This window comes from Macrobrachium nipponense, chromosome 15 (genome assembly GCF_015104395.2).
Source record: "Macrobrachium nipponense isolate FS-2020 chromosome 15, ASM1510439v2, whole genome shotgun sequence".
Taxonomy (NCBI): Eukaryota; Metazoa; Arthropoda; class Malacostraca; order Decapoda; family Palaemonidae; genus Macrobrachium; species Macrobrachium nipponense.
The window spans coordinates 2,585,473-2,612,344 of record NC_087208.1 but is presented as its reverse complement, the minus strand read 5'-3'; the positions used below and the strand labels follow the sequence as shown (position 1 = coordinate 2,612,344).

At 39.3% G+C, this 26,872-nt stretch overlaps 1 protein-coding gene across 1 annotated transcript in view; it reads right to left on the bottom strand.

Annotated features, from left to right (window-relative positions):
• Positions 1 to 1,225: 1,225 nt before the first annotated feature.
• LOC135226967 (uncharacterized) overlaps positions 1,226 to 26,872 on the bottom strand; it is a 151,058-nt gene continuing 125,411 nt past the window's right edge. The window contains exon 3 of the mRNA XM_064266670.1: positions 1,226 to 7,069. Within this exon, the coding sequence (XP_064122740.1) occupies positions 4,966 to 7,069 (2,104 nt within the window). The 3' untranslated portion in view covers positions 1,226 to 4,965. The remainder of the gene's footprint in view (positions 7,070 to 26,872) is intronic.

Genomic DNA, 26,872 nt, shown 5'->3' with positions numbered 1-26,872 from the left:
GCCCTCACTTGTATCGTATACCATCTCTTAACACGGAGCACAACGATGGTGAATTTTTCGTTAAAAACATTGAACATCTAATGACTTCAACCAATACATGATGGTATAAATACAAGAAGTTTCAATGTGTTGTAGGAAAATAGGGGAAATGTGTCTTTGTCTCGCCTTTCGTGAATGAAACCATCGCTACCTCTTCGCCAGTAAGTGGTGCGTGGCTTTGGAACATAAAGGTCACATGTCGAAAAACATCTACGTATAATGTCCAATAGTTTATAAAGGATACGTTAAACAACCTCAGATTACTATACTTTTGTATGCAAGGATGAACATTTATCTAAACATACTCGTGTAAGATATTCTAAAATGCAAGCAATGTTGAATTGGTAACACAGCTTCAAAATCATCGAAGAAATTCAATGTGCCATGGAAGATTTGTGACAAAAGGTCTCAAGGCATGGTCAAAACAGCGTTACAGTCAACAAGCCTTGGTTCATGTCTTCCAAAAATGTCTTTTTGAAACAGCACAAGGTACTTAAAGTAGCATAGGTCATTTTAAGCTTCACAGGTCATCTCTAAAGTCTTGCAGGTCATCTGAAGGCTACAAACAGCAGAGAACGAACCGGAGGAACTCGATCTGGGTTTCATGTCAACCACAGTGAGATTCGTGTGAAACGTAACGGGTCAACGGGAAGCAATGAAGAGCCTACTATGTAGTCTTACAGAAAGCGTTTGTTTACTCTGTGCGCTGAGGAGTCGGTTTTGATCACAAGTCTACGTGTAATTAACACGGCGCTTTGACGTCTAGTTCTTTTGTTTATAATTGATAATGGATATATGTTTTTAACCATCACTGTATTCACAAACACATACATTATATATAATATATATTATATATATATATATATATATATATATATATATGTATAATATATAATATATATACATATACATATATATATAAAGGTATAGTATATATAATATATATATATTATATATTATATATAATATATATATATTATATATATATATATATGTATATATATTATATATATATATATATATATAATATATGTATAATATATAATTATATACATATACACACACACACACACATATTATATATATATATATATATATATAATATATATATATATATATATATTATTTTAAATAAAAGTATATATAATAATATATATATATATATATATATATATATAAAATATTAGTGTGTGCACACACGTTTGAGGAGTCTGTGTGCGATTGTGTAAACAGAATACCAGATAAAAATGTATAGCGTAAACTGTAACACCGAGGGGCACTTTAGCACAGTAGTTGTGATTTACTGTACACCAGTATTTAAAAAATTCGAATCATCATGGCAAGTCAACAGTTGTCAAAGAAACAGCTGGTTGCTCAAGTCACAGGACGAACCCTCAAACTCGCGGCCAGTATTCTGTATTAATCAGGTTTTATTTTTGTCTAAATATATTAGTCATATTTCGATCTATACAGGCATTAGAGCATAAATATACAAAGTAGTCATTATAATATACACAATTTTTTGGTTGGTTGTTGATGAAGCCCACGGGGAGATTATGACGTAATACTTGGAAAAATACAGTAAGACGGAAAAGGGATGGATTCCCATTCAGAAATCAAAAGAACACGACCTTCGATAAATGTCAATCCGATGAGCATAAAATAATAATAATAATAATAATAATAATAATAATAATAATAATAATAATAATAATAATAATAATAATAATAATAATAATAATAATAATAATAATAATAATAACTTCCATACTATAAAAACAGCAGCAGTACATCACACGTTAATTCCAAATGATTAATTTTCAACAGAAAATCATACAATCGGTTTACAAAAATAAGTACTGCCCTGGAACTCTAACATAATTGACTTAGTTTTCGGAACCTTAAATCAGTAAAAAGAAAAAAAAAGAAAAAAAGTAAAAAAACTGGGAACTCCCTTCATATGGACAAATATGCAAAAACTAATCGTGTTCACCCTCACAAATTTTTGTCTCCTTTCAGAAAACTGACAAATATCGAAATACACCGGGCTGACCATTGTTCCTCTGAGAGTCAGGAGTGACGCAACACAGGTAGAATTCTTAGGTATGAAAAATAGAACATTTCATTTCTTTCCAGCCTATTATAACTTTCCTCTTAACTAAAATAGAGAAGAATCCTGCTTCATATATTCAAGACTCTATGACATTTTTAAAAATCTATGATGGCTCAAAATCTCAGTGGTTACAATACTGCAGCAATTTTTACTCTTGAGAACAATCAGATGACTCGAACTAAAGTATCTTGAGTTTCCTTAACAACCGTGCATGCTGCAATTCCCACTGAGATCCAGGTCCAAGTTCACAACTGACAAGAATAACTACTACTGCATAGCATAGGGGCATACAGTACTTTCTTCTTTTTCTACAGCAATGCGTGATCAACGCGCATTATTGGTACAAAACTAGCTATCACTGCAATTCTTTACATCAAAAGAAAGAAAACCAAGAAAAAAAAATTCATACCATCATTTACAACGCACAACCTCAGCTATGGAAAAAAAACTCGGTAAATGAAACACTTCAGGTGGTCAGAGCTGGAGATCTGATGAAAAACTCGCTCGTCAAAACCCTCTATGAGAGTGAAAAACTGACGGTTCCCTTGAAGAGAATATTTTACTCTTATTTTTCATTTTCTTGTACATTATTATATCTTGCTACTAACGCCAGTTGATCATTTGATTGAACATTAAAAAATATTTTCTATAAGCTCAGTTTCTTTACAATTACAGATCCAAGCTGTGATTGAAGCTGTTTAACATCAATCTCTGCCTCTTAACATTTTCTTGTCATTTGCACAAACAATGAATGTAGCACATACTAGTATATGGCATCAGATTAACCTCATCGGAGATGAAGGAAGGAAAAATGAGGACTGACCAGCTAATCGTTGTATCCCAACCTCAACGTAACAATTGATGTTATTCAACGAAATTAGTGTTCCGCTGTCCACAATACTCAACTCTATACGATAGGCCTTTCCGACAAAGAATGCAGACTCGTTTCGAAAGGAGCATTATCATTTAAGAAAGGCGGAGCAAAACTGGGCTGACAAATCGTGATACTTATTTTTGTGAAGAATAAACATCACCAATACTAACACAGCCACTACCTGAGTAATTAACAGCGGGAAGTAAAACTCAGATTATAAATGGAAACTCAGATTATAAATGGTCAGCAGAAGAACTAATCTTGGTGTTCTCTTCACAAAACATAAAATAATGCGTTTTGTTTCATTATGAAATTTTGAGATATTAAAAGAGAATACTAAGTATTTATTGGCTTCTTCGGACAGTTGTTAAGAAGAATTGAGTATTTGAAAAAGACTGTCACTCCACACTCGTAAGGCAAAGAAGAAGAAAGATCAATGCCTCTGCTCTTGATTACCTTAACTTTCTTATTGGAATTTCACTGAAGAGAGGGGGACAACCATATATATTTTTGGAGCTTTAATTTGTCGTTGTTAGAATATTGGCCAGCCTAAGGAATCACAAGGAACGAAAAGAAGCCAGGAGTGACATCCATAAATTCACATGATGCAAGGTCATCCAAAAGACATTCAAGATAGAACGGTCGTTGCTAGGACATAAGTATGTTAAGTCAACTCACGTACAGTCATAACGAATTCTTCACCCACAATGTTAACAAATACGACAGTAATGAGATATAGTATGTACAGTATTTGAACTGTTCACAGGCCGAGTCCATTGCTTGTTATGGAATATTTCCAGGGAACCATTCATTGTTTTGATGCACAGCAATGGACGATTACTCACAAGGCACGAGATTCAGAGGTGAGGAAAGACGAGGAAGAGGAAACAGAGAGAACACACGAGACATAAAACGAAAGAGACAGCCACAAGATATACAGAAAAAGACACTTGGTCATCATGAACACAAGACTGGCAGGATCAAGACAGCCTGTAAGACTTAGATGTCCAAACAGGTGTGAGACGTGAGATCAACTTCCCAAGGGGGGTATGGGGCATACGGCTATTCAACTTGGGGCATAACAAGGCTTGACGGGGTGGCAGCAACTATGTCATTCACAGATCAAAGACAGTATGTACACAACTTTGTTTGGGGTACCAAATCGCACTTCCAAAATCTTTTCAAAAGACATGAAGTGATTAGTAGAGGCCATCTTGAAACAAACATCCCTAAAAGATTTTGGAAAAATACTCTTTTATCATCATTCACGGGAAGGAAATCATACTAAAATACATTTGGGAATGAAGGAGGTAGACATTCCATTTGGACATGCTTCCAGAACACATTCCATATGGAGGGGCTCCTAGAATAAAAAGCGCTACTAATGAGGGGTTTTCTCTTGAAGATTTTGGTCACCTCCCAGGGTCATAGTTTATTTTTTTAAAGTCTAGGAGCCACACCCATCTATGAATGGGTTTATGCTGATGAAGGGTTGGAAAACTGTAGTAGTGGTAGTAGTAGTAGTAGTATGCACTCCAAGGGAACCTCTTCTTAACCACATAAACCTTTTCTTGGGAAACCTCATCTTACTATTATGAAGGTAGAAAAAATAAGGAGAAAAAACCCTGCACTCCAGGTGCAGTTCGTCACAAAACTGGAAATGATTGTGAAAGGAAACAGTCTCTAATATTTGACTTATTGCGGACTATTTGGAACAACAAAAGGAGACAGACGCCTCCTTAGGGTTGTAGCTACATAAGTTTAAGTGGAGAAACGGGACCAGCCTGGGACCTGGAAGGTTCTATGTTGTACTTTGTGCATCACAACCAGGGCGGCTGATGGGTGCATCACAACCTACATGGACTGCTGTTCAGTTCCAGCCCATATTTATGCTATATAAATGCCCATGTCAGCTTATGTGGGACCACACCAACAAAACTCAACGGTGATCTGGTGTCAATGGCCCGCTAGCCATGTGGTGAGGGTATCGAGGGTCGGCAGTCCCATCCAAGTGAAGGTCCCCTTCTTGCAGCTGGCCAGGCAAGTAGTCTTTCCAACTGCGGAACAGGTAACGGGTGAACTTGCGCAGTTGTCGGAATTTGCAGTAGGTGGCACCCTCAGCAGATTCCACTTGTTGTGTCTGAATTAGAAGGCCACGTTCTCTCAACGTCTGCTCTAACTTCTCTCGAACTGATGACTTCTTTGATCGTCGTTTACGCTTAGGAGAATCCTCTATGGGTGGTGCAAGTGATGGGGGCTGCATTCCATGCTCTAGGGTCCCAACTGGAGACGTTGGTGCACTTCCCATACCGGAGAGGCTACAAGTATCATCTGTGTCACTCTCAAGTCTAATTTTCTTCACGTCCTTTTCACACTTAGAAATATTATCAAGCAGCTTACCTGAAAGCCGTAAATGTGCTCCTACAGCTCTCGAGTCCCGAGTCACTCCCCGTTCACCTCCACTAAAATAACGCAAGGTTCCACCAGCATCAACACTTACTTTCTTCTTCTCCTCAAGAATAGGGTTTGGCCCACCGGTAAACTTAAATTTACATATACTGACTTCTGTGCTTGGATCTGCCGGAGGAATGAAAATTGGAGAGCGCTTCTTACGAGCTCCCCCTGATCCACTTCTAGCACTTCTTCCAGAACCTCTGTCTTTACCAAATAAATCGTGTGGAGAAAGGCGTTCTCGGGCTGCCTCTTCTAGCCTCTCCTTCAGGAGTGCATGAATGTGGCGCTGATGATGTCCCGGTGGCAGAGGTGATGCAGCAGGTACTGGGGAAGGAGAGTGTGGAGACTGGGGAGATATTGCCATGAAATGGCTTGGAAGATGCCTGTGAGGAGAGGCGAGAGGTGGTGGAGGAGACATGTGCGGGAAAGCAGGAGGCGAAAGGGACGGCATGTGCGACGACTGTGAGCAGAGAGAGGGCGTCGAGTGGCCAGAGCTCAGCCCATCCTCTGACTTCAGGCGATAATCGTGCAGCCAGTGAGGTGCTACACCCAGTCGGCTACTAGTCACCCAAGTCACATTGTCAGGAGAGTTGATCCCACTTCCACTTGCACTTTCCTCTTCCTCCATTGGCGGAGAAGGTTCTAATTTAATCCTTGGAAGATCAGGACGACTTCTCACTGTTTTGGACTGTTCTGGGTCACATTTTAGAGGCACATCACGAACACACAGGTTGAGAGGTTCGTTCTGATCCTCAGCCTCTGCTGCTGTAAGGGCAGTATGCAGTAAAGAATAGCTCCTAGATCTCGCTAGGGTTTCTTGCTCCATCATTGTGTAATCTTCAGGTGATGCTCCATCTTGATGCAAATGTTGCTGCTGCTGCTGCTGCTGTTGCTGATGATGTTGTTCACGCTGCTGGTGCAGCTGCTGCAATGGGTGCTCCAAGTGCTGCATGGGAAGGGACTCGTGCAGCATTCGGACATCACCTATTCCAGCAAGACCATAATTTTTGGTGATGAGGTGCGTAATATCAGCTTTCTTGGGCTTTCTGCCTCGTCTGGGTCTGGTGTCCAGCAACATTTCCCCCATGTACGGCAAATGCTCTTCGGGTGTTACGGTTCCAGGGCTCGGGGGCCCGCGATTAGCATGCTGGCTCGCCAGCATGATGGAGGGCACGGATTGGGCACGGGCGAGCGCCACCTGCTGCAACGCAGCCTGGTGTAGATGCGGTCTCGTCAAGAGCAGGTCTCTCAGCAGTGCTTCTGTGGCACCTTCTCCCGCTTCGTGAATTGTTATGGGTCGCGGGGACCTCTGGCTGCGTCCGCGTCCACGGCCACCTTTCCTAGGGACCCCACTCTGCAAGCCGCCCATCGTCACGTCTCTCATGTCTTTGACAGAGGGGTCGGAGGAGGCCAAAGTCTCCCGGTGTTGGCGAGCTGTCGTCGGGGTGGTAGCCGGGGAAGAGTTGGAAGAGGCGGCAGCCGCTGCTCTCTGCTCGTGGCGTAAGCTGGCTTCATAGTGGTCGAGGTACTCCGGAGGAAGGGCCTGGTGATGGAACTTCAACTTGAATATCCTCTGACGCCGACGGCCCCTGAAATCACAAGCAGAATTTCAGTAATCTGACAAAATAACTGGTAATGCATTTTATGTAATCACATTCGACATTCTAAAAAGGCATAAAATTCAACTTTGTTTAAACTGCTTAAAATGACCTTATAACTTATTTTCTATCATATGAGTTCAAAATAACTTGTAACTAGATCAGATATATGATACTGACGTTATTTTCGGAATAAGAGACAATTACTAAGAACAATGAAATCCTTCAGTCATAAAAATACAGTGGCAGGAAATTGCAAAAGTTGTCCATGATTTACATATACTAATAAAACTTTTCTATCCTGGAAAATAGCATTCAATTATAACCTATGGGAATTTCAGAAGGTGGACTGTAACTCCTACCAGGATTGTCGCATATTGCAGCATTAATGTCATCAAAGCAAACATGTATCCACATTACACATACACATATCCACCATGAACACGCACACATACACATCTCTCTTTTCATCGCCATGCCTGGCACGACTGGTTCTTCCAGGCAGGGGCCTGGAAACCGTCGGGACGCCAGGGTCCATCCAGCAAGGAGGAGTGATGGCTAAATATCCTAACATGGGTACACGGCGCGGAAAAGGTCGCAGTACCCGCTGACCTTAACAGATAGAGTCAAAGATTCCTGGTCCCAACAAAGGTCTGCAATTGCAGACCAAGCACTGGGACTATTGTCGGCATACGAGAGAGAGAGAGAAGAGGAGAAGAGAGAGAGAGAGAGAGAGAGAGAGAGAGAGAGAGATTACCTTAACTTTAAATCAGACAAGAATTTCGAGATCTACTGGATCGTGTTTATAAATAAATGAATAAATGAATTCATTGATATAGATAAAACAAACGAAATGTAAAACACGGGGAAGAATAACAGGCTGACATTAATATTGTTAAGACACTGTATCAGTCAGATAACTAACGATGAGATGCGTAATCGTTTTCTGCACACAGAGACTCGTCGAGTATTCAGCATGAAATTCTCTTTCTGTGTAGACTTTCTCTCATTCTTATCTCCTGGTAAATATCTCCCTCGTCCGTCTCTATCCTTATTTCTCTCTCTCTCTCTCTCTCTCTCTCTCTCTCTCTCTCTCTCTCTCTCTCACTACGGGTCACAGCTCTTGTCAGACATAAGACTTTTTTTTTTTTACATGGAAAATGAAAGCGAAGAAAATAATTAACACAGAAGTAATTATTGTGTTCTGGCCGTGATGCTTTCATTGTACGTGGTTGTAAGGTACAGGTTGGAAGGGAGTTCTCCAGAGCAGAGCTTGAAAGAAGAATAATTCTCCCTGCATTTAAGATTCCGTACTTGGTATCATTCTCCTATGGTGTGAATTCGTTTTCCTGTCTGATGAAAGGATTATTTCAGGACAGCACCAAGTACAGCAAACCCATCAGAGGAGCATCTTGGTAACATCTTTACAAATTGACATCAATGTTCAAATAACAAGAACGTTACAGAATCAACTCAGAGATATCTCGACGGTCCTCCCTTGGAGCTAAATTTGCCATGGGTCTAAAAAAATAAAATAAAAAAAATAAAAAAAAGGAATGGAAAACAATTTCACTAAATAAATTTGCCCATGGGTCTAAAAATAAATAAATAAATAATAAAACACGAACAATGAGAACATACGAATGGAAAACAATTGCACTGAATCTATCATGCCAACAGAATAAGCCTTTCGCTAAAGAATTATCTTAAAACATATTTTTAAAAATAGAATGTTTTATCCACATCAAGACATTTGTCCGTGAGAAATTATCCCAAATGGAATGATACTACTGATGGAAAACGCTTCAAGATGAATTTGTTCGTCCGAAAAACAAAACTAAGGTTCGTGAGATTAATGCAAACAAAAATATCTGAAATATCTCCAGGCTCTGTATTAGCTTATTTTGTTGGAAAAATGCGGTCGTGGATGTCATGAGTAGCAGCGACGTACATTTCAGCCAGAGCAAAATATAAATTAATAAAACAAACTAAAAAAAAAAGACATATATACAATAACTAGTTGATAAAATACATTAAATTTGTTCCTGTGCAAAGCCCTTTCTTCAACATGGAATGACTATAGATATCATATGATACAATGCAAGCCAATTACCCATAAATATTTTGATTAAGGAAAAAAAATGTAAGCGCAGTCATTAGCAGGGAGGGCAGTTTATAGAAATTAGCAATTATTGTGACGGTTTTTACATGTCTGATGGAATTGTAAGGGGCGGCATCCAACCCAATTTGATTAAACCTTCATTCCAACCTACAAAATGTGGGGTTTCTCTAACTTCCTCCTGCGTTTCCCAAAACATTTCATCTACTGTGATTTAATAGGGTTTGTTCTAATCTTGGTTAGTCTAGTGACGCCTACTCTCTCTCTCTCTCTCTTCTTTAAAGCGATCAAGATATTCTTGGGTTATTTCGCGTCTCTTAGATAAACCTATCGTCCTGTAGGAGAAGTGGCTCCAGATGGTGTGAGCCTTCTGGTCCTCAGCAACCTTTTTGGAATGAGGCTGCTGGCCCCATGATCCCTTCACCCCCAGCTGCGACTCACCACACTCGACTAATTACAAGTTGCGGGCAAATATCCTAACCACTGGACCACACGTATCCATCCTCGTAATCCTGACCTTTCTTTCCTCGGCTAAAATTGCGACGCTTTTCGCAGAAGCCAAAACCATTAACGGGAACCCATCTTGTTTGTTCCTACTCTTGTTACACCTTTGCAACATATTTTATGTTTTGCATTTCTCTTGTATCCCTTTTACACCACAATCCTTTTCTTGCATCCTACGATACTGTTTATCACCAATTTTCTCCTTTTTTTATGTTCTTGTACCCATCTACACATTCCCTGTACTCTTCCCCTACCTACTTTCTCCACGCAGTTCCTTTGCGCGATTGTTTTTCTCTCCTATCAGATTTTCGCTCCCTTCTTGGCATTTGCCTATTCTTTATTTTCTCTGTTGTTACCCCTTCCTTGCACCTCTAGGCGCAACAACAACAACAACAACAACAAAAACAACAAGAGCTACATCCAAAGCATAAGTCGTACATTCCACCGGCCCCACTCTCTGGGTCCCTCCAAAATGGGTTAGAGGAGGAGGAAGCCCGCGCACTGCAAATGAGCCCTATTCCAAAATTGGGATCGCGAGATAACAGTGAATATGCCTATTTAAGGCCTCGTAACATCGGTGGTTCGAAGGCGCAGACGAGACAAAAGCGCATCGGGACGTAAGGCCCACGCACGCGATGTCGTCCTTCGGGCTGGCGATCCTTATTGTCTGGGGAGGGATAGACACTTCTGCCCGCCTGAAAACCACGTACAGCTGTTTATATGGCCCGAGGCTCCATATTATTAATCACTTTATATTGGAGGTCCATATTTGCTTCTTCTCGAAAAGGCTACGGCGCCATTTACGCTACGGCTTCGTAAGAGTAAGTTTTCAGGGGAGGGAGGAGAGCAGGGGTGGTACGAGAGGTGGCCTGGCCATGGGGAGGCATTCGCTTGTCTTACACTCCTTCCCTGCTAGTTCCCCAAGGTGGCCGTTGGACGAGAGAGAGAGAGAGAGTGGAGCGTAAATAAATAAGAAATGAAAACGTAAAATACGGCCATACCAGATACGCCCTCGGTGAACTCAGCGGCATAGATGGGCATCAGGAAAAACTGATGTAAATCGTCATAAAGTTCTGCATACCAATTTGGTATCGACTCCCGCGCGATTAACGCTGGCCGATTGGGATCAAGAGCGAACATTGGTTTACTTTTTAAAACCCACAGCCCCGTGCATCACTCTTCGTCAAATAACAGCGCTAACAACTTCAATATGCAAAGTATCACAGCTGGACGCCCAGATGATTGATGATTCTCTCTTAGCTCGATCTCTCTCTTTCCAAGAAGTTACCAAGAGTTGGCGCCGTAAATATGTCAGTTACCCTTCAATTAATAACCACTTACTTCAATCGTTTTCTATGTGGCAGTCAGTAAGGTCTCGTCATTCTAGTAGACGTTTAAAGGCAATTAGTGCCCAATAAGGTCCACTGTGCAATTATATGTTATTTAGCAGGAACTAAACCATAAGAAATTGAGTGCTGAACGCCATGTATACCCCTAGAAACCAGGAAATTCCACCGAATTCTGTATACTTTTAGCTTAAGGCGGTAGTTGGCCCAGTCTTCTCAGATAAAAACTAGGGTTTAAGATATTACACCAAACTGTTAATTGATAATTTCCGTAAAGGAAACACTAAAGAACTGTCCAAAACAAAAATATGATCTAACGTTCAGTTCAAATGTAAACTGAATACTAATTATAATTAACAGCTTCTATAACTTTTATTAGTTCCTCCGCCTCTAAATTCTGGCAATCCCCGTCTTCCCGCCCCCCCTCCCCATTGCCCGTGAGTTCTCACGTTCCAATGCTTTTCCCTCCGTTTGAGAAGCAATACTTTTATCACCGAAGTGTTCTACTATTCAAGATTCCGAAGTGAACCCCATCTGTCACCTGTCTTCACGAGTGTTTTCCTTTAAGCTCTTCAGGTGTGATAATGGTGATGCAAGGAAAGTTAGTTATGGAAGTCTAGTAGTTTATTTTATATATATAAAAAAAAATACATGCCTACCTGCCATGATATTCACAATACTGCATGAGATGATCACAATTCCCCCCCCCCCCCAAAAAAAAAAAAAAAAAAAAAGGATTCTCCATGAAATTGAATCTTAACGCCATAAAACTGAACAAGGTTTGAGGAAGGAAGGGTGCAAACTGAAATGATAAGGTAAACCCCAAATTTTGATTGAAAAAGTCTCAAGCAAAACTTGAGAAAATCTACTAATTTATGCCTAGTTTTGGTCATAAGCTTAAAACAGGGTCAGCTAAATAGGGTACAACAGGTTCCAAAGCTGAGCCCTTATCAGGAAAAATTAGGTTTATCAATAAGGCCTAATCGGAGCTTAAAGGCAAAATGTCAGGTTCCAAAATAAGACATAATTAGGTCCAAATAATATGCCTTTGGTTCCCAAATAATCTGTAGATAAGTTTTTATTCCGGGCCCAAAGTAAATTCCCTTATAAGGTACCAAAATGAAAGGCAATACAGGTTCCCAATTATGGAGCAAGGTGGGTTCCCAAATAGGGTGGCAAGCTTCCAAATATGATGCCAGATATATTTCCAAATGAGGCGCAAGATAGGTTCCCAAATTAGACGCCAGACAGGTTTCCAAATGAAGTGAGAAGTAGATTCCCAAATGAGGGGCAAGGTAGGTCCCCAAATGAGATACCAGACAGGTTCCCAAATGAAGTGCGAGGTAGATTCCCAAATGAGGCGCAAGATAGGTTCCCAAATGAGATGCCAGAGTTTCCCAAATGAGGTGCCAAGTAGCTTCCCAAAAGATGTGTAAGATAGGTTCCCAAATGAGATGCCAGAGGTTCCCAAATGAAGTGTGAAGTAGCTTCCCAAATGAGGCTCAAGACAGTTCCCAAAACAAACGCCAGACAGGTTCCCAAATAAGATACAAGATAGGTTGCTATATAAGGTGCAAGATAGGTTCCCAAATGATGTGCAAGACAGGTTCCCAAATTAGATACAACATAGACTTCTAATTAAGAAGCAAGGTTGGTGACCAAATAAGGTAAAGGCTAGATCCTTTACTAGGATGTACGGTAGGATCCTAACGACAAAAACATGAATTCTAAAATACTGTGGCAAAAATACTAGATAACATGAAGAATTATATAACAATAGATATAAAACACCACATGCTATGGCTTTTTTATGCAAACACCTCCATAACATTAAGTAGCATTATTAAGAATCCTCTGTGACAAGAAGGTCCCTCTGAAATTGAAAGGAAAGTTTCATAGGACGGTGGTCAGACCAGCAATGTTATATGGAACAGAAACAGCAAGTATGAGGAAAACAGAGGAGAAGAAGAAGAAGGATGTAGCAGAAATGAGAATGTTGAGATGGATGTCGGGAGTAACAAGGGAAGATAGGATTAGAAATGAGTTTATAAGAGAATCGACAAAGGTAGTTGAAATATCGAAGAAAATACAGGAAGGAAGGCTTCGATGGTATGGACACTTGTTACGAAGGGAGGAACGTCATGTTGGAAGACATACGATGGAAATGTTAGTGCGGGGTAGAAGGAAGAAGGGAAGACCAAGAAAGAAATGGCGTGATTGTGAAAGGTGTGAATGAGAACGGGGCACAGGACAGAAATCGATGGAGACGACTCATTCGCAATGGCGACCCCATATAAAAATGGGTTTAAGCTAGGAAGAAGAAGATTGAGAATCCTAATTAATGTTGTAATGGTTTGACGTATCGCAATTCAGAGTTGGTTACGGTACAATAAGTGGGCTCTTTCTCTTGCTTATTCATTGTATGCTGTGCAATTATACACAGAAGCACAAACTCACTCACACACACACACAAAGTATATATGTATATATATGTGTGTGTTTGTAAAGAGAGAAGGGGGAGAAGGAGGAGGAGGAGGAGGAGGAGGAGGAGGAGGAGAGGGAATGATAAAAGTTAGTGACCAATACTCCATCAAAATGTATACCATTATGTAATTAAGAAAGGGAGCTTTGCTCGAAGTTTAGACAACTCTCTTTGGGTTTTAATCTTTCTTTTCTTATTCCGTCCGTTTAGCCGAATAAACGAAGAAGAAAGATAAGAAGAAGAAAAAAAGACAAGCTGTCCAATCGAGAGAACTGGCATGACCGTGATGCCTCTTTTGGTGAGAACAGGGCCACAATGTTCTAGTGACATTCCTGTTGTAGAGAGAGAGAGAGAGAGAGAGAGAGAGAGAGAGAGAGAGAGAGAGAGAGACCACCCAGGGAGTCTGTTACAGGCTACTGGCAGAAGGGTTGCAATACAAATGATAGAGAGGATTCACCGGCATAATCGGCCGGACCCTCGCAACTCCTCCTGATCTACTCCTCCAGATTTGGATCGGATACTTAATCCTACATATGCCGGCAGAACGGGGTTGTTACTTTTCTGTGGTGGGTCGCAACCAGGGTGGTAAAGGGTATAAGGCTGGTAACCTCATCCTAATATCCTAAATGAGAATTGGAGAGAGAGAGAGAGAGAGAGAGAGAGAGAGAGAGAGAGAGAGAGAGAGAGAGTTACAAGGATTAGGATGCCTCAAAGACTTTCTAGTCCATCCGAGGAGCCATCGTGTGCTCATTTATCTCTAGGAGCAGGTTTTAATGTTCATTCACAGTGTCCTAATGATTTTGTCTAGTTTTCTTTTAAACTCCTCCACACTGTTGCTGTTTACAACTTCTGGTGGCAGTTTATTCAACGTGTCACATATCTTGTATGTAAAGAAGTTCCAATAATGGGAGGGATGTGTTGTATCTCTTCGGCTCTAGTTTCCATCCATTATTTCTTGTCTGGTTTTCGTTTAACGTAAATAGGTTACTGTCTACTTTTGTTATGCCTTTCAGTATTTTGAATGTTTCTATTAGTTGTCCTCGCAATCGTCGTGTTTCTAAGCCATACATGTTCAAGCTCTCTAGTCGTCTTTGGTAACCTATTTCCCTGATGGATGGAATTAACATTGTGGCTCTTGCTTGTACCCTTTATAATCTATTTATGTCCTTTCTTAGTGTTGGTGACTAAAACTGTACTGCATATTCAAGATGGGGTCTAACTACTGAAGTGTAGAGCTGCAGCACCGTTTCCTTGTTTCTGTATTTGAACTGCCTCTTTATGTATCCCGCTAGTTTCTGTGCCTTCCTTTCAGCTGTTATGCACTGTTTTGTGGATTTTAAGTCCTCGGTAATAATAACTCCAAGGTCCTCTTCTTGTTCTACACTATTTATGTCATTCCCAAGCAGCATGTAGTTAGCATGAGGGGTTTGTTCCTATTTGTAACACTTCACATTTATCCACATTAAAAGGCATTTACCTTCTTTTTGACCACTCTCCTATTTTCTTTCGATAATTTCTTAAACTTTCTACTGTCTCTGGGTCTGCCGCATTTCCACCTAGTTTGGTGTCGTCTGCAAATTTGGCTATCCCGCTAGTGAATCATACATCAATGTCATTAATATAAATAAAAACACGAGCGGGCTAAGAACAGAACCCTGAGGAACTCCGCTCGTCACATCTGCCCATTCTGATTCTTCCCCGTTTATTACGACTCTGTTTTCTATTAGTTAGCCATTCTTCGATCCAGTCTGCTGTTTCTCATACAATTCCTAAAGCTCTAGCTTTTGTCATTAGTTTCTTAGGTAGATGTTTATCAAAGGCCTTTTGGAAATCTAAGTAGAGTATATCTATTGCTCTACTACTGTCGTAAATACCAAGCATGTTATGAAGAAACTCGAAGAGGTTGTTTGATAGGCAGGATCTATTTTGTCTGAAACCGTGTTGGCTGTTTAACAAGTTGTTTCTAGCAATGTGATCCACAATTTGATCTGCAATTGTGACCTCAAAAAAGCTTACGAGACAGAGAGAGAGAGAGAGAGAGAGAGAGAGAGAGAGAGAGAGAGAGAGAGAGAGAGAGAGAGAGAGAGAGAGAGGCTTTCAGTTCCACATATAACAGATGGATCGACAATAAATGATTTCCCTAATCCGAACAGCAACAGCGGCCAAATAACAATGCTTTGAAATTTATGTCTCTCTCCTCATCTAGAAACTTCAAAACACCAAAAAGACAAATTAAGCAAAACACTATTGTTTAAAGATTTTTTTCTAGAATAAAACAGAATAGAATTTATGCGGGTGACCAAGCGCTGTGACCTATGAGGTCATTCAGCGCTGAAAGGGACAATGGCAGTAAGGTTTGAAAGGTGTAACAGGAGGAAAACCTCAAAGCAGTTGCACTAAGAAATAAAAATTGTTAGAGAGGGTGGAAAGGATGATAGAAGAAAGAGAATATGAACGGAGTTGCAGTAAAAAGAATGAAAGAGGTTGAGCTAGGGACCAAGGGGACGCTGCAAAGACTACTAAGTAATGTATACAGCGCACCACGTGAGGCGCACTGACGTCACTACCCCCGCTGAGGGGAAGATTATTGACAATCTACATTACGTTATTGCAGCTTTTTATTCATTGACGAAACACTGAAGCGTAAGCGATGAGTAGTTGACATCGTCCAGTAATGTGCAAACAAGGGGAGATAGCCTGCCCTTTTATTTATCTAATAAATAGAAAAAAATAATAAAATGAAAGTTGTCTTTTAATCTACTTTCCTTCTGTTATTTTTTGGATTTATGCTGACCACCAAAAAGTCGTCACCGAGGTACCTCTAAAAACCTCTCTTATTCTGGATGTCTAGTCACCTTCATCAACAACAACCACAAAATGTTCCGCAGATCTATCAACGTGAAAAAGGCGGCTTTCAAACATTCTTTAAATCTGTTTATCTATTAAATAGCAACATCAAAATCATATTTTAGAACTGCCTTTACTTCTGTCTTCGCGCTGCCAACAGCGCTGAAAAGTCATGTACTGTACTATGAGGTCTTTACGGCGAATCCTGCATAAAACGAACTCTGTAGGAATGCGGGAACAATTAATTTCCTCGTAACGTAACGAAATAAACAAAACTATAAAAATGAAAAAAAAAAATTGCAGATAATTCCGGACAGACTGCGGATGTATATAAACTCGAGCCCTGACTGTGGTCGACGCAGAGGGGGCGAAAAACATCGGACGAAGAAATGGTTATTTTCACGGGGACAGACGGCGCATATGAAAAAGAAATGAAAATGAAATGGAAATAATATCATTGCAAGTTTACGGCTGGATTGTTCGAGAGGATATAAAGTACTCGTTTTTATTTGGCCGTTCCCCTCAAAAGAATACCTGAAAAGCACATAAAAAGAAAGAAAGAAAGAAAGAAAGAAAGAAGAAGAAGAAGAAACGGTGCTTGGCAATGTTTGCGCAGTTCATCAACGGGAAGAAAAACAATGGTATGTAATTTAAACTTTTCTCTCTCTCTCTCTCTCTCTCTCTCTCTCTCTCTCTCTCTCTCTCTCTCTCTCTCGGTTGGCACAAAGCATCCACTTAGGTCACAAGCTCTTTCGTCCATCTGAATCTCCTCACACCTGATTTCTTAAATAAAAAAAATAAATGAAATAGAACAGAAGCAGGTGAAAGTGTCGTAAAGGTCCCGGATGTGGCTTAGTTGTGGATATACAGAGCATTACTCTGTAGAGAATGGCTTTCCCCGTACTACCTCGGTCTAGCCAAAAGGTGGCTACAGAGTCCGCGTCTGAGCAGTGGTTCTTTCCTCTTCCTCTCTTTCTCGTACAGAACTTTCTTGTTATCATTTGAAATCGATCTGATATCCCAAAGAATGATAGAAGCAGGAAATATATTTGATAAACTGATTTCCTTATATCCAAATACACACACACACACAATATATATATATGATTGGTAAAAATATTCTGTTACAACAGAATTCCATGTAATAAAAGGAGCCCATAAAAACGGCAAAATATAGGAGGAAAGTACTATATTCCAGAGAAGAGAGAGACAGCAGTCTCTGAAATGCAGTATTTTCTATATTTTGGCGTTTTTAAGGGATCCCTTCATTAGATGTATATATATATATAGTACACCTGCATATATACTCTTGTGTATATTAATAAATATAAATATTTGTGTATATACATACATACATACATACATACATACATACATACATATCATATATATTATATATATATATATATATATATATATATATATCATATATATATATATATGATATATAATGTGTGTGTGTGTGTGGAACAAATCCGTATTCACATATATCCCAAAATAACTATGTACAAGAAAGATAAGCCTTCTCATATCATGAAAAAAAATCTAAACAGAATAAGAATACACACAGTATATAACAACAATTGAGTGCGCTTAGAAAACAAGAGGCATTAATCTGAAAATGAAAGAGACGAATGAGACGGAAACGAAGAATCAAGAGCAACTGTAAAAATAAATAAATTGAACAACAGAGAGAGAGAGAGAGAGAGAGAGAGAGAGAGAGAGAGAGAGAGAGAGAGAGAGAGAGAACCATTCTGAACATAAGCAGGGATAATAATATTGAACAGGAGAGAAAAATGAAAGGGGCATTGCATTGCGACTGGCAATCTAAAATTGGGTGCCACAGAGAGAGAGAGAGAGAGAGAGAGAGAGAGAGAGAGAGAGAGAGAGAGAGAGAGAGCTTTGGTTGTTGCTTTTACTTAAGTCCGATTTTGCTGCGATGATTCACCGGCGTGACAGACTCTGGCACGTCACCCATTCTGTGACAATGATTTTCTTTCCTTGTTCACACCAAAATACACTTTCTTGGCATATCATTAAGTACGCAATACTATGCGCCCTCTCTCTCTCTCTCTCTCTCTCTCTCTCTCTCTCTCTCTCTCTCTCTCTCTCGCACGCACGAACGAAAACCACACCGAATCTACTTTACCCTTATTATTGACCGCTGGGATTCGAATGGATAGAATACAAAGTTTAGGGCAAAGGCCAAGCACTGGAACCTATGAGGTCATTCAGCGCTGGAAAGGAAATTGACAGTATGAATGTTTGGAAGGTATAAGAAGGAAAACCTCAAAGCAGTTGCGCTATGAAATAATCGTTAGGAGAGGATGGAGTGCAATATGGAAGAATATAATATAAATGGAGGTCCAGTAAAAGGAGTGAAAGGGGTTGCAGCTAGGGTCCGAAGCAAAGCTGCAAAGAACCTTTAGTAATGCTTACAGTGCATCGCGTGAGGTGCACTGACGGCCCTAAACCCCCCCACACGTAATCACTGGGATAGTTTTGTTTCAGAAATTCACTGCCTTGCAACATCAGTCATACGAAAGTTGTCTCCTGTCAGAGGTTATGGGTCACAACGATACCTGAGAAGCCGAGATACCGTTGCTGAAATAGAAGGGTTTCGTGACCTTGCTATTGGAAGTTTGTTTTTTATGCTTTGTTTTTATGCTTTGTTTTTTTCTTCTTGGGGCGCTGCGAAACTATTTTTTTCTTAAAGAATACTAAAAAAAGGTGCCCTACAGGTGACAATGACAATTTAAAATTTCTGTCAACTTTATTATTTCAACTACCAATATTGGAAATTTTGTCGCCACGGTACTCTGATGAAAGCAGACTTCATTAAGGAGCTGGAAATGATTTCTTTTGAATACACGGTGATGAATTTCCTGAAATGCTTTCAATTTTTAACGAGGTTTCGACAGAGTATGTTTCGAAAGCAAAATTCCATTACTATTATTATTACTATTATTTTTATTATTTATGGGCTCCTGTCAGTAGTGGCGGATTTATGGGAGGGGGGGGGGGGGGACCGGGGGTGTGCGAGCAGGCAATGGCCTTGGGCCCCGCGCCTGTGAGGGCCCAGCACCTCTTGAAAAAATTAATAATAAATGATAATAATAAAAAGATATATACATATGATTTAAATAATAATAATAAATAATAATAATAATAATAATAATAATAATATTATTATTATTTAATTAGAATGCAAATCTCGGAAAATAACCGCTCCAATCCCACCGCCGCGCTGTAAGGGCAGCACATGACAGGCAGGACGATTTAGACCTACAAAACTATAGGACGGGAGGGGGGGGGGGGGGGGGGGGGGGGGGGGGGGGGGGGGGGGGGGGGAGGGGGGGGGGGGGAGGCGGAGAGATCAGTGGAGAGTTGTGAAAGGAAGTGAAGGCCCAAGAGGGCCACAAATGGCGGAATTTCACAGAGGGCCTTTGCGTCGCAGGCCACTGGAGCCACTGATGACCATGGTTACCATTTTCAAACTTTTCACTCAGTGCCAAAGCGCAAAATGAGAAAAATAAATACGAACATAACAAGCAAAATATTCATCATCTAACTAGAAAAGTGTATCTGCAATAAATGAACCTTCAAATGTTTTTTTTTATGAATATTCCCAATTATAATAAGTTCATGACATCTGTCAGCGGCTTTACGAACGCATATTTAGACATTAGTATATATTAGTAAGGGTAAAAACAATAGAAATGTACATGTGTACGCACACACAAACATAAATAAAAAAATTTATCACATTCACTGTGACGGTCCTATATAGGCTAAACTAGCATATCTTCGTGACTCAGTTACACACACAATTATTATACTATACATACTACGTATATATATATATATATCTATATATAGGGATATATATATATATATATATATATATATATGTATGTATATATATATATATATATATATATATATATATATATATCACAAAATTTCTTGGGTGTAACCAGTATCGAAAACAATGCCTCGATTAGCTTTTGTGAAACGCCGTAGGTACGAATTTGATATTGAGAAATATTATTAATACATATTCGAGATTTTCCACAATTTCCAGGCCCATACTACTCATCTGCACACTATTTTACACTGTGTGTTACTCTCTTCATGTAAATAACAGGAGTAATAAAATATTAGGGAAAATGTAGCCTTTCAGGTATAAAACAATACGTTCAATGTCCCTAGAGTTTATAATTTTGTCTCTCGCGTCCACGGCCATATATTTTCACTTTATTTTTTTAAAGGCTCCGTATCTTTGACAGCGATTAACCGCAATGCGCACTTTATAAAATTATAAATAATTTAAGGTGTTGCGTTATATATAATTCTTTAAAGGTTCTACCTACTGAGAGCGTGATTTCGATGATATACGATCCAGCGGTCAGCACCATAATAGGTTAAGCATGCATACACATTCACAAAATATAGATATGGTAGATGAGAGAGAGAGAGAGAGAGAGAGAGATACCATCCAATAATCAGTCAAACCCTTCAACTTCTCTAAAGGCAAAAGCGCAAGGATTTTAATTATCTGTTTTAACCTGAGGACAGTTAATCTCTCTACCCCTTTTTTCCCCCTCACACTCTCTTTAGGGCTCATTTAAAGCTCCACCCTATCTTCCATCCCTTCCTCCCTACCCCGCACCAGCCCCTTTTCTCTAAACCCCCCCCCTTCACCCCGCACACCCCATGACCATATGAGCTCTGAGGGGGGGGGGGGGAGTGGACCCAAGCCTCCTCCCCCCCCGGGGTAAAATGACCCTTATTTCATCACTGAATACGATCTCCTCCTTTTCTCCCGACGCTGTTTGCGTTTCTTCGTATTTGGCGAGATGCACTTTCCATAAGCTCCGTCTGAGGGGGAAGGGGCGGGGGAGGTAGTCCGAGGAGGGGTTGGGGAACCTTGGGGAACCTTCTTCGAGGAGGGGAAGGCCTCCTGTCAGGGCAGGGACCGGGCGGAGGCGGTAGTGTCTTGGGCCTTGCCCGCCTAAAAACTGTCAGCAGTATTCGGCATTTTTTCAGATAATGCCGGATAGTGGGCGTCATTTAACTGAGGATAAAAACACGAAAAAGAAGAGGAAGAAGGGGAGGAAAGGATGAGGGGGAGAAAACGAACGGAGGAGCAACGGGGCGTTTGTTTACTAACTGACCGAATGAATGGGAGGTCGAAAGAGAGGAGAGATTTATGGTTCGCGTTTCAAGAAAAAAAAAAAATCATCGCCTCCAACTCAGCGTGACGAACTATAAAAACAAATGATAAACTGACATTTATAGATGACAGATTAATAGATTTGTAAACATCAGAGGCAGGTAAGTGAATCAACAGTTTGTTTAACACATGAGACGAGAGAGAGAGAGAGATTAGAGAGAGAGAGAGAGAGACTACGAAGCCCCCCGACAGCCAAGGATTTCGGAACGTAGCGAATGTGCGCGCGAACGCATCCGAAGATTTGTCAAAGCGATGGCTGGAAATGACTTATAAGGGACAGGCCACCTGTATATGGAGACCGGCCCCAGCTGTATAAGGCCCGGGCATCAGTTCGGATCATATTAAACAAACTATTAAAGCTCGTCCTTATATGTAAAAGTGGGCAGTACTGGACTCGTCAGCCTGCCAGACGCCTCGTCGACAACCGCTGGGGGGAGGGGGGAGAATTTCCCTCTCTCTCTCTCTCTCTCTCTCTCTCTCTCTCTCTCTCTCCTCTCTCTCTCTCTCTGGAGTTAATTGACTTTTTTTTGACTAGAGGTCCAAAACGTAATAATTGATTCGTCGGGAGAAGGACGTGCATAAAAGTCATTCATTTGCTTCGGGTGAAGTTAAGGGCTCGGTGCAACTGAAACACAACAGATACTGCAATGATCAGCCATGTCACTTCTTTATCAATAAGATTCATGAGAACATCAACGTTCACATTAATCAGGCTTCGGTTTCGAGTGGAGAGAGAGAGAGAGAGAGAGAGAGAGAGAGAGAGGAGAGAGAGAGAGAGAGAGAGAGAGAGAGACCTTAAGTATCATCTTTCCAAAGCTAAAGAAGGTACGGTACATGCTGTCTACATGCATAACTGTTTGATATAAAAACGTAAAAAAATAGGGTGGGGGTATATATATACATATATATATATATATATATATATATATATATATATATATATATATATATATATGTGTGTGTGTGTGTGTGTGTGTGTGTGTATACAACAAGCGGTCGCACTCATATATATCATTATTAAAAGCACGCACACGCATATTTGTCTATGCTTTTCATTTATATGATATTCGCATACACAGCTCACACGCTCCAACAAAATACAAAATACAAGGTATTGATTAAGCAACACACCCTGACAACTTGGAAGGGAACAGAGTACATTAATCCTAAGTAGCTGAACCCATTTTGTTCAGTCAGTGTTTGCATAATATTCCTCCCGTAAATTCTTGTCGAACACGCGAGGGACAGTAACCATAAAGGTGCATTAGAATTAGTTTAGTTTTTGTGTGTGCGAGTTAAGAGAGAGAGAGAGAGAGAGAGAGAGAGAGAGAGAGAGAGAGAGAGAGAGAGAGAGAGAGAAACTGTATTCAACTTCGCATAATCCCTGCTGTCGACGTCACGTAAGCATTTAAAATACTTTGAGTAGTTTAAAATGGATTCGATAAAGAATTTAATTTTCAGTCGAGTTTAAATGACTATTTATTTATCCATTACAAGCGTGTGGACAGCCTGCAGTGAAATAGCTCTTTGTACTGATTCTATGTTATTGACGATATTGTTTTACGGGCTTACCAATGATTTTTGTTGTTTTAAATGTAATTCGTTTCTGACAAGCGATTGTTCTAATGAAAAAAAAATCTCACAGCAATCAAAGCTAGTACAATCATACTTTACGTGCTGATGCGTGAGAGAGCTCCACGTGCAGGAAACTTCCTCACCATTAGACGATTGAAACACATACATGTCAGACACATGTGGACACTGACGCATTCTCAAGAACACAACAATGTATCTGATGGCAGCAGTAGTCAAACTTTACAAAACTACACAGAAGCTATCGAACCCTTCCCTCAGTTCATGTTCAGTCGAATGAATAAATATAAAATAAAATGCATCAATGCATTTTATGTTTAATTTATTCGTCCGATGAAGATGAACCCAGGGAAGGGTTCGAAAGCCTTTGTATAGTTTTGTAAAGTTTAACTGCTCCTACCACCATATATATTATTGTGGACCTTAAAGAACATTACTTGTGTCCTCGTAATTGAGATTTCTACTCAATATTAACGATGTATCTTATACCCAGACTTCCAAGATATTAAGGCCCTCTTTTCCAATACCTCAGACACTCCATGTAGTACCTGGTGCTTTCAACGCCTTTCTCTTCTACTCCCTTTTCACTAATCTATCACCCTCCACTCCGACATCAACAATCAGTCCTTAACACTCTAATCCAGGGGTTCTTAACCTTTTGATGGCCCCAGACCCCCAAAATAATTGTCAATATGGTTCCATAACCCACATGCCTAAGTCCACTTAAGTCCTACTTATTAACAACATAACTTAATATACTTGGTTTAGTACATACTTTAGGTATGAATAGCTAGGAATAGAACATACAAAAAATCAAGAGCATTTATACTTTTATATACTAGTTGTTTATTTACATAACGTACCCATGTATACATTAACACGCTGAAATCAAATATATACAAATATCAAGAGATCAAGTCCCATACCCCTAGCATGCGGTTCTCATACCCCCGTAGGGATACCCACGATTAAGAACCCCTGCTCTAATCCATCCTTTAATCCATCCTAACGTGTTTACTGTTTCTATGGATCTCCACATTCCGGAGTCTTACAACTCTTCTTAAACCATAATATTAGGCTGACACATCAGCTGAGCAACTCCAACCAAGAATTCTTCTTCCTTTCATCTACATTCAAAATCCACCCTTTATTTCCATAGAGGTGATTTGGCTCAACAAACCCTTCAATACAATCTTTTCAGGATATATATATATATTATATATCTTATATATCTTATATATATATATATATATATATAATCTAGTACTCATTTTTTACGACAAATACACACACATATGTACACATATGCTTTTATTTGTAATAGCTATGATAACGTTGAATTCTAGATTTTTTTTTATATCTTTTTGTTGAAAGCTTCTCACTGCAAAGGCTTGAATCCAGTTGAAGGCTGAAATGAAGAAACCACCAGGCCACAACTCATCTTTCATAGGTTCGAATCTCATCACGGGACTTGGGGTTACTTTATTTGTTCTTTTGGATCCAAGGCTTTGCACTGGTAAGTTGAATTTATACAAAATACCATACTACATATATCTATCTATCTATCATCTATCATCTATCTATCATATATTATATATATAGTATATATATAATATTATAAATATTTTATATATACTTTCTATATATATATATATATATATATAATTATATAATATATATATATATATATATATATATATATATATATATATATATGTATGTTATATTATATTCTTAAGCCTCATCACAAGGAACAGAGGAAAATAGAGAAAAATCATGCGATAAATGAAGAAAAAAAAGACACCCGCAATATTAAATGCTCAGAATCATTTAAAGTGATACAAAAGGAAAAATGAATAAAAAAACTTAAATAAAAAGCAATCAGAGCGAAGGTGAAGTATATATATATATATATTATATATATATATTATATATAATATAATATAATTTATTATATATATATGTATATATATATATATATATATATATATATATATATATATGTATATATATATATATATATATATATATATATATATTATTATAATATTATACACACATATATATATATATATATATATAATATATATATATATATATATAATATTATATTATATTGTTATATATTACATATCATATATATATATATTTATATATATATATATAACACAATATATATATATATAATATATATATATATATATATTATATTATATTACAACCTACAAATTGTCACTTTGTTTAAATGTGCCATACGCCAAACCTTAAAGCTATAAATAATAACCGCAGGACAACTACTCCTAAAACGTAAAAAAAACATATTCCCTTCATCAAAAAGGGCTTTACACCGGACCCTTTCGTCCATAAGTAGGAGGGGAGGATGGTCGAAGAAGAAGAAGAAGAAGAAGAGGAAGAAAAGGCGTCTGTGGTGGGGGATTTTGGTCAACAAGTGCCAACACCCAAATTCTAAATGGTTTGCGGGGGCGAAGTGCTACGGAGTCTTTAGTAGCTGCGCCCCTCGTAATCGTCTTCAACTTTTCTTTCGGTATTTATTCGGACTTTTTTCTTTTTTCTTTTTTTTACTTGATTTTTTCTTGGCGGGGTCGATGTCTTCCTTCTCTGAAATGACTTGAGGAGCTGGGTTCGGATTCATTCGTTTTGGTAATACGAGCTTTTTATGTTAAGCGTCTCGTTTGGACGTTTATGATATTTCTGAATAAGTTCTGTGGTTTTGGAAGCTATCATTAAATTGATTGCATTTAAATATTATATAAGATATAATAGTCTTCATTCTCAGCATGTTGAGAGGATGGATGGGAATAGAGACCCCGGGAGAGCACTGAGAGCGGTGCAAATAGGAAGAAGACCGCTGGGTATAGGCCAAGAACGAGGCGGATAGACATAATTGACAGAGATCTTGAAGATGAAATCCAGAACCTAGAGGAAGCGAGGGAAATGGCTCGGGATAGAGACAGATGGAGAGGAACTGTATCAGCCTTATGCCACTGCTCAGTAGCGGGAAGATAAAGTAAAGTAAGTAAGTCTTCATTGCCTACATCGCTAAGTGACGCAAATGGACTCTGTGAAACGCTGCCACTCAAGTTTTCCTTTTGCTTTCACTTCCACAAATCTCCACTTCCTATTAGTTTTCATCCAAGTACGTTTGGGTATCTCAGCTTCTCTGGGGCCCACGGGAGCCCAGCTGACACCATCACATACCCTTTTGCTTGGGGTGGTGCAACGGGCATGTCAAACCAATCTCCAGTTCACTTTCATCATTATCTCACCTATATATGGAAGTTACGTCATTTCCTTCTGGTATGATTACTCGCTCTCTACTGCCATCTGTCTCCTGATATTCTTCGTGAAACTTTGTTTTAAAATCAATAAAATCTTTTACATGTAATGTCCCTGTCATATTAGGATTCAAGTCCAACTACCAATTCAGATTGTAGTAGACTAATGTGTGCAGTCTTACTGTCGTATAAAATTTTAATCTACTTGACTTCCTGACCTCACTCAGCCTGACCATTGTTTCGTTTGATCTTTTTAATCCTTAACTGAATTCCATTGTTCTTACAATTTTGAAAGACTTCCTCCTCATTAATCCTTTCTCCAGTTAGTATTAATTCATTCCTTTGCGAAGACCCAGTGCCCAGATCATTTC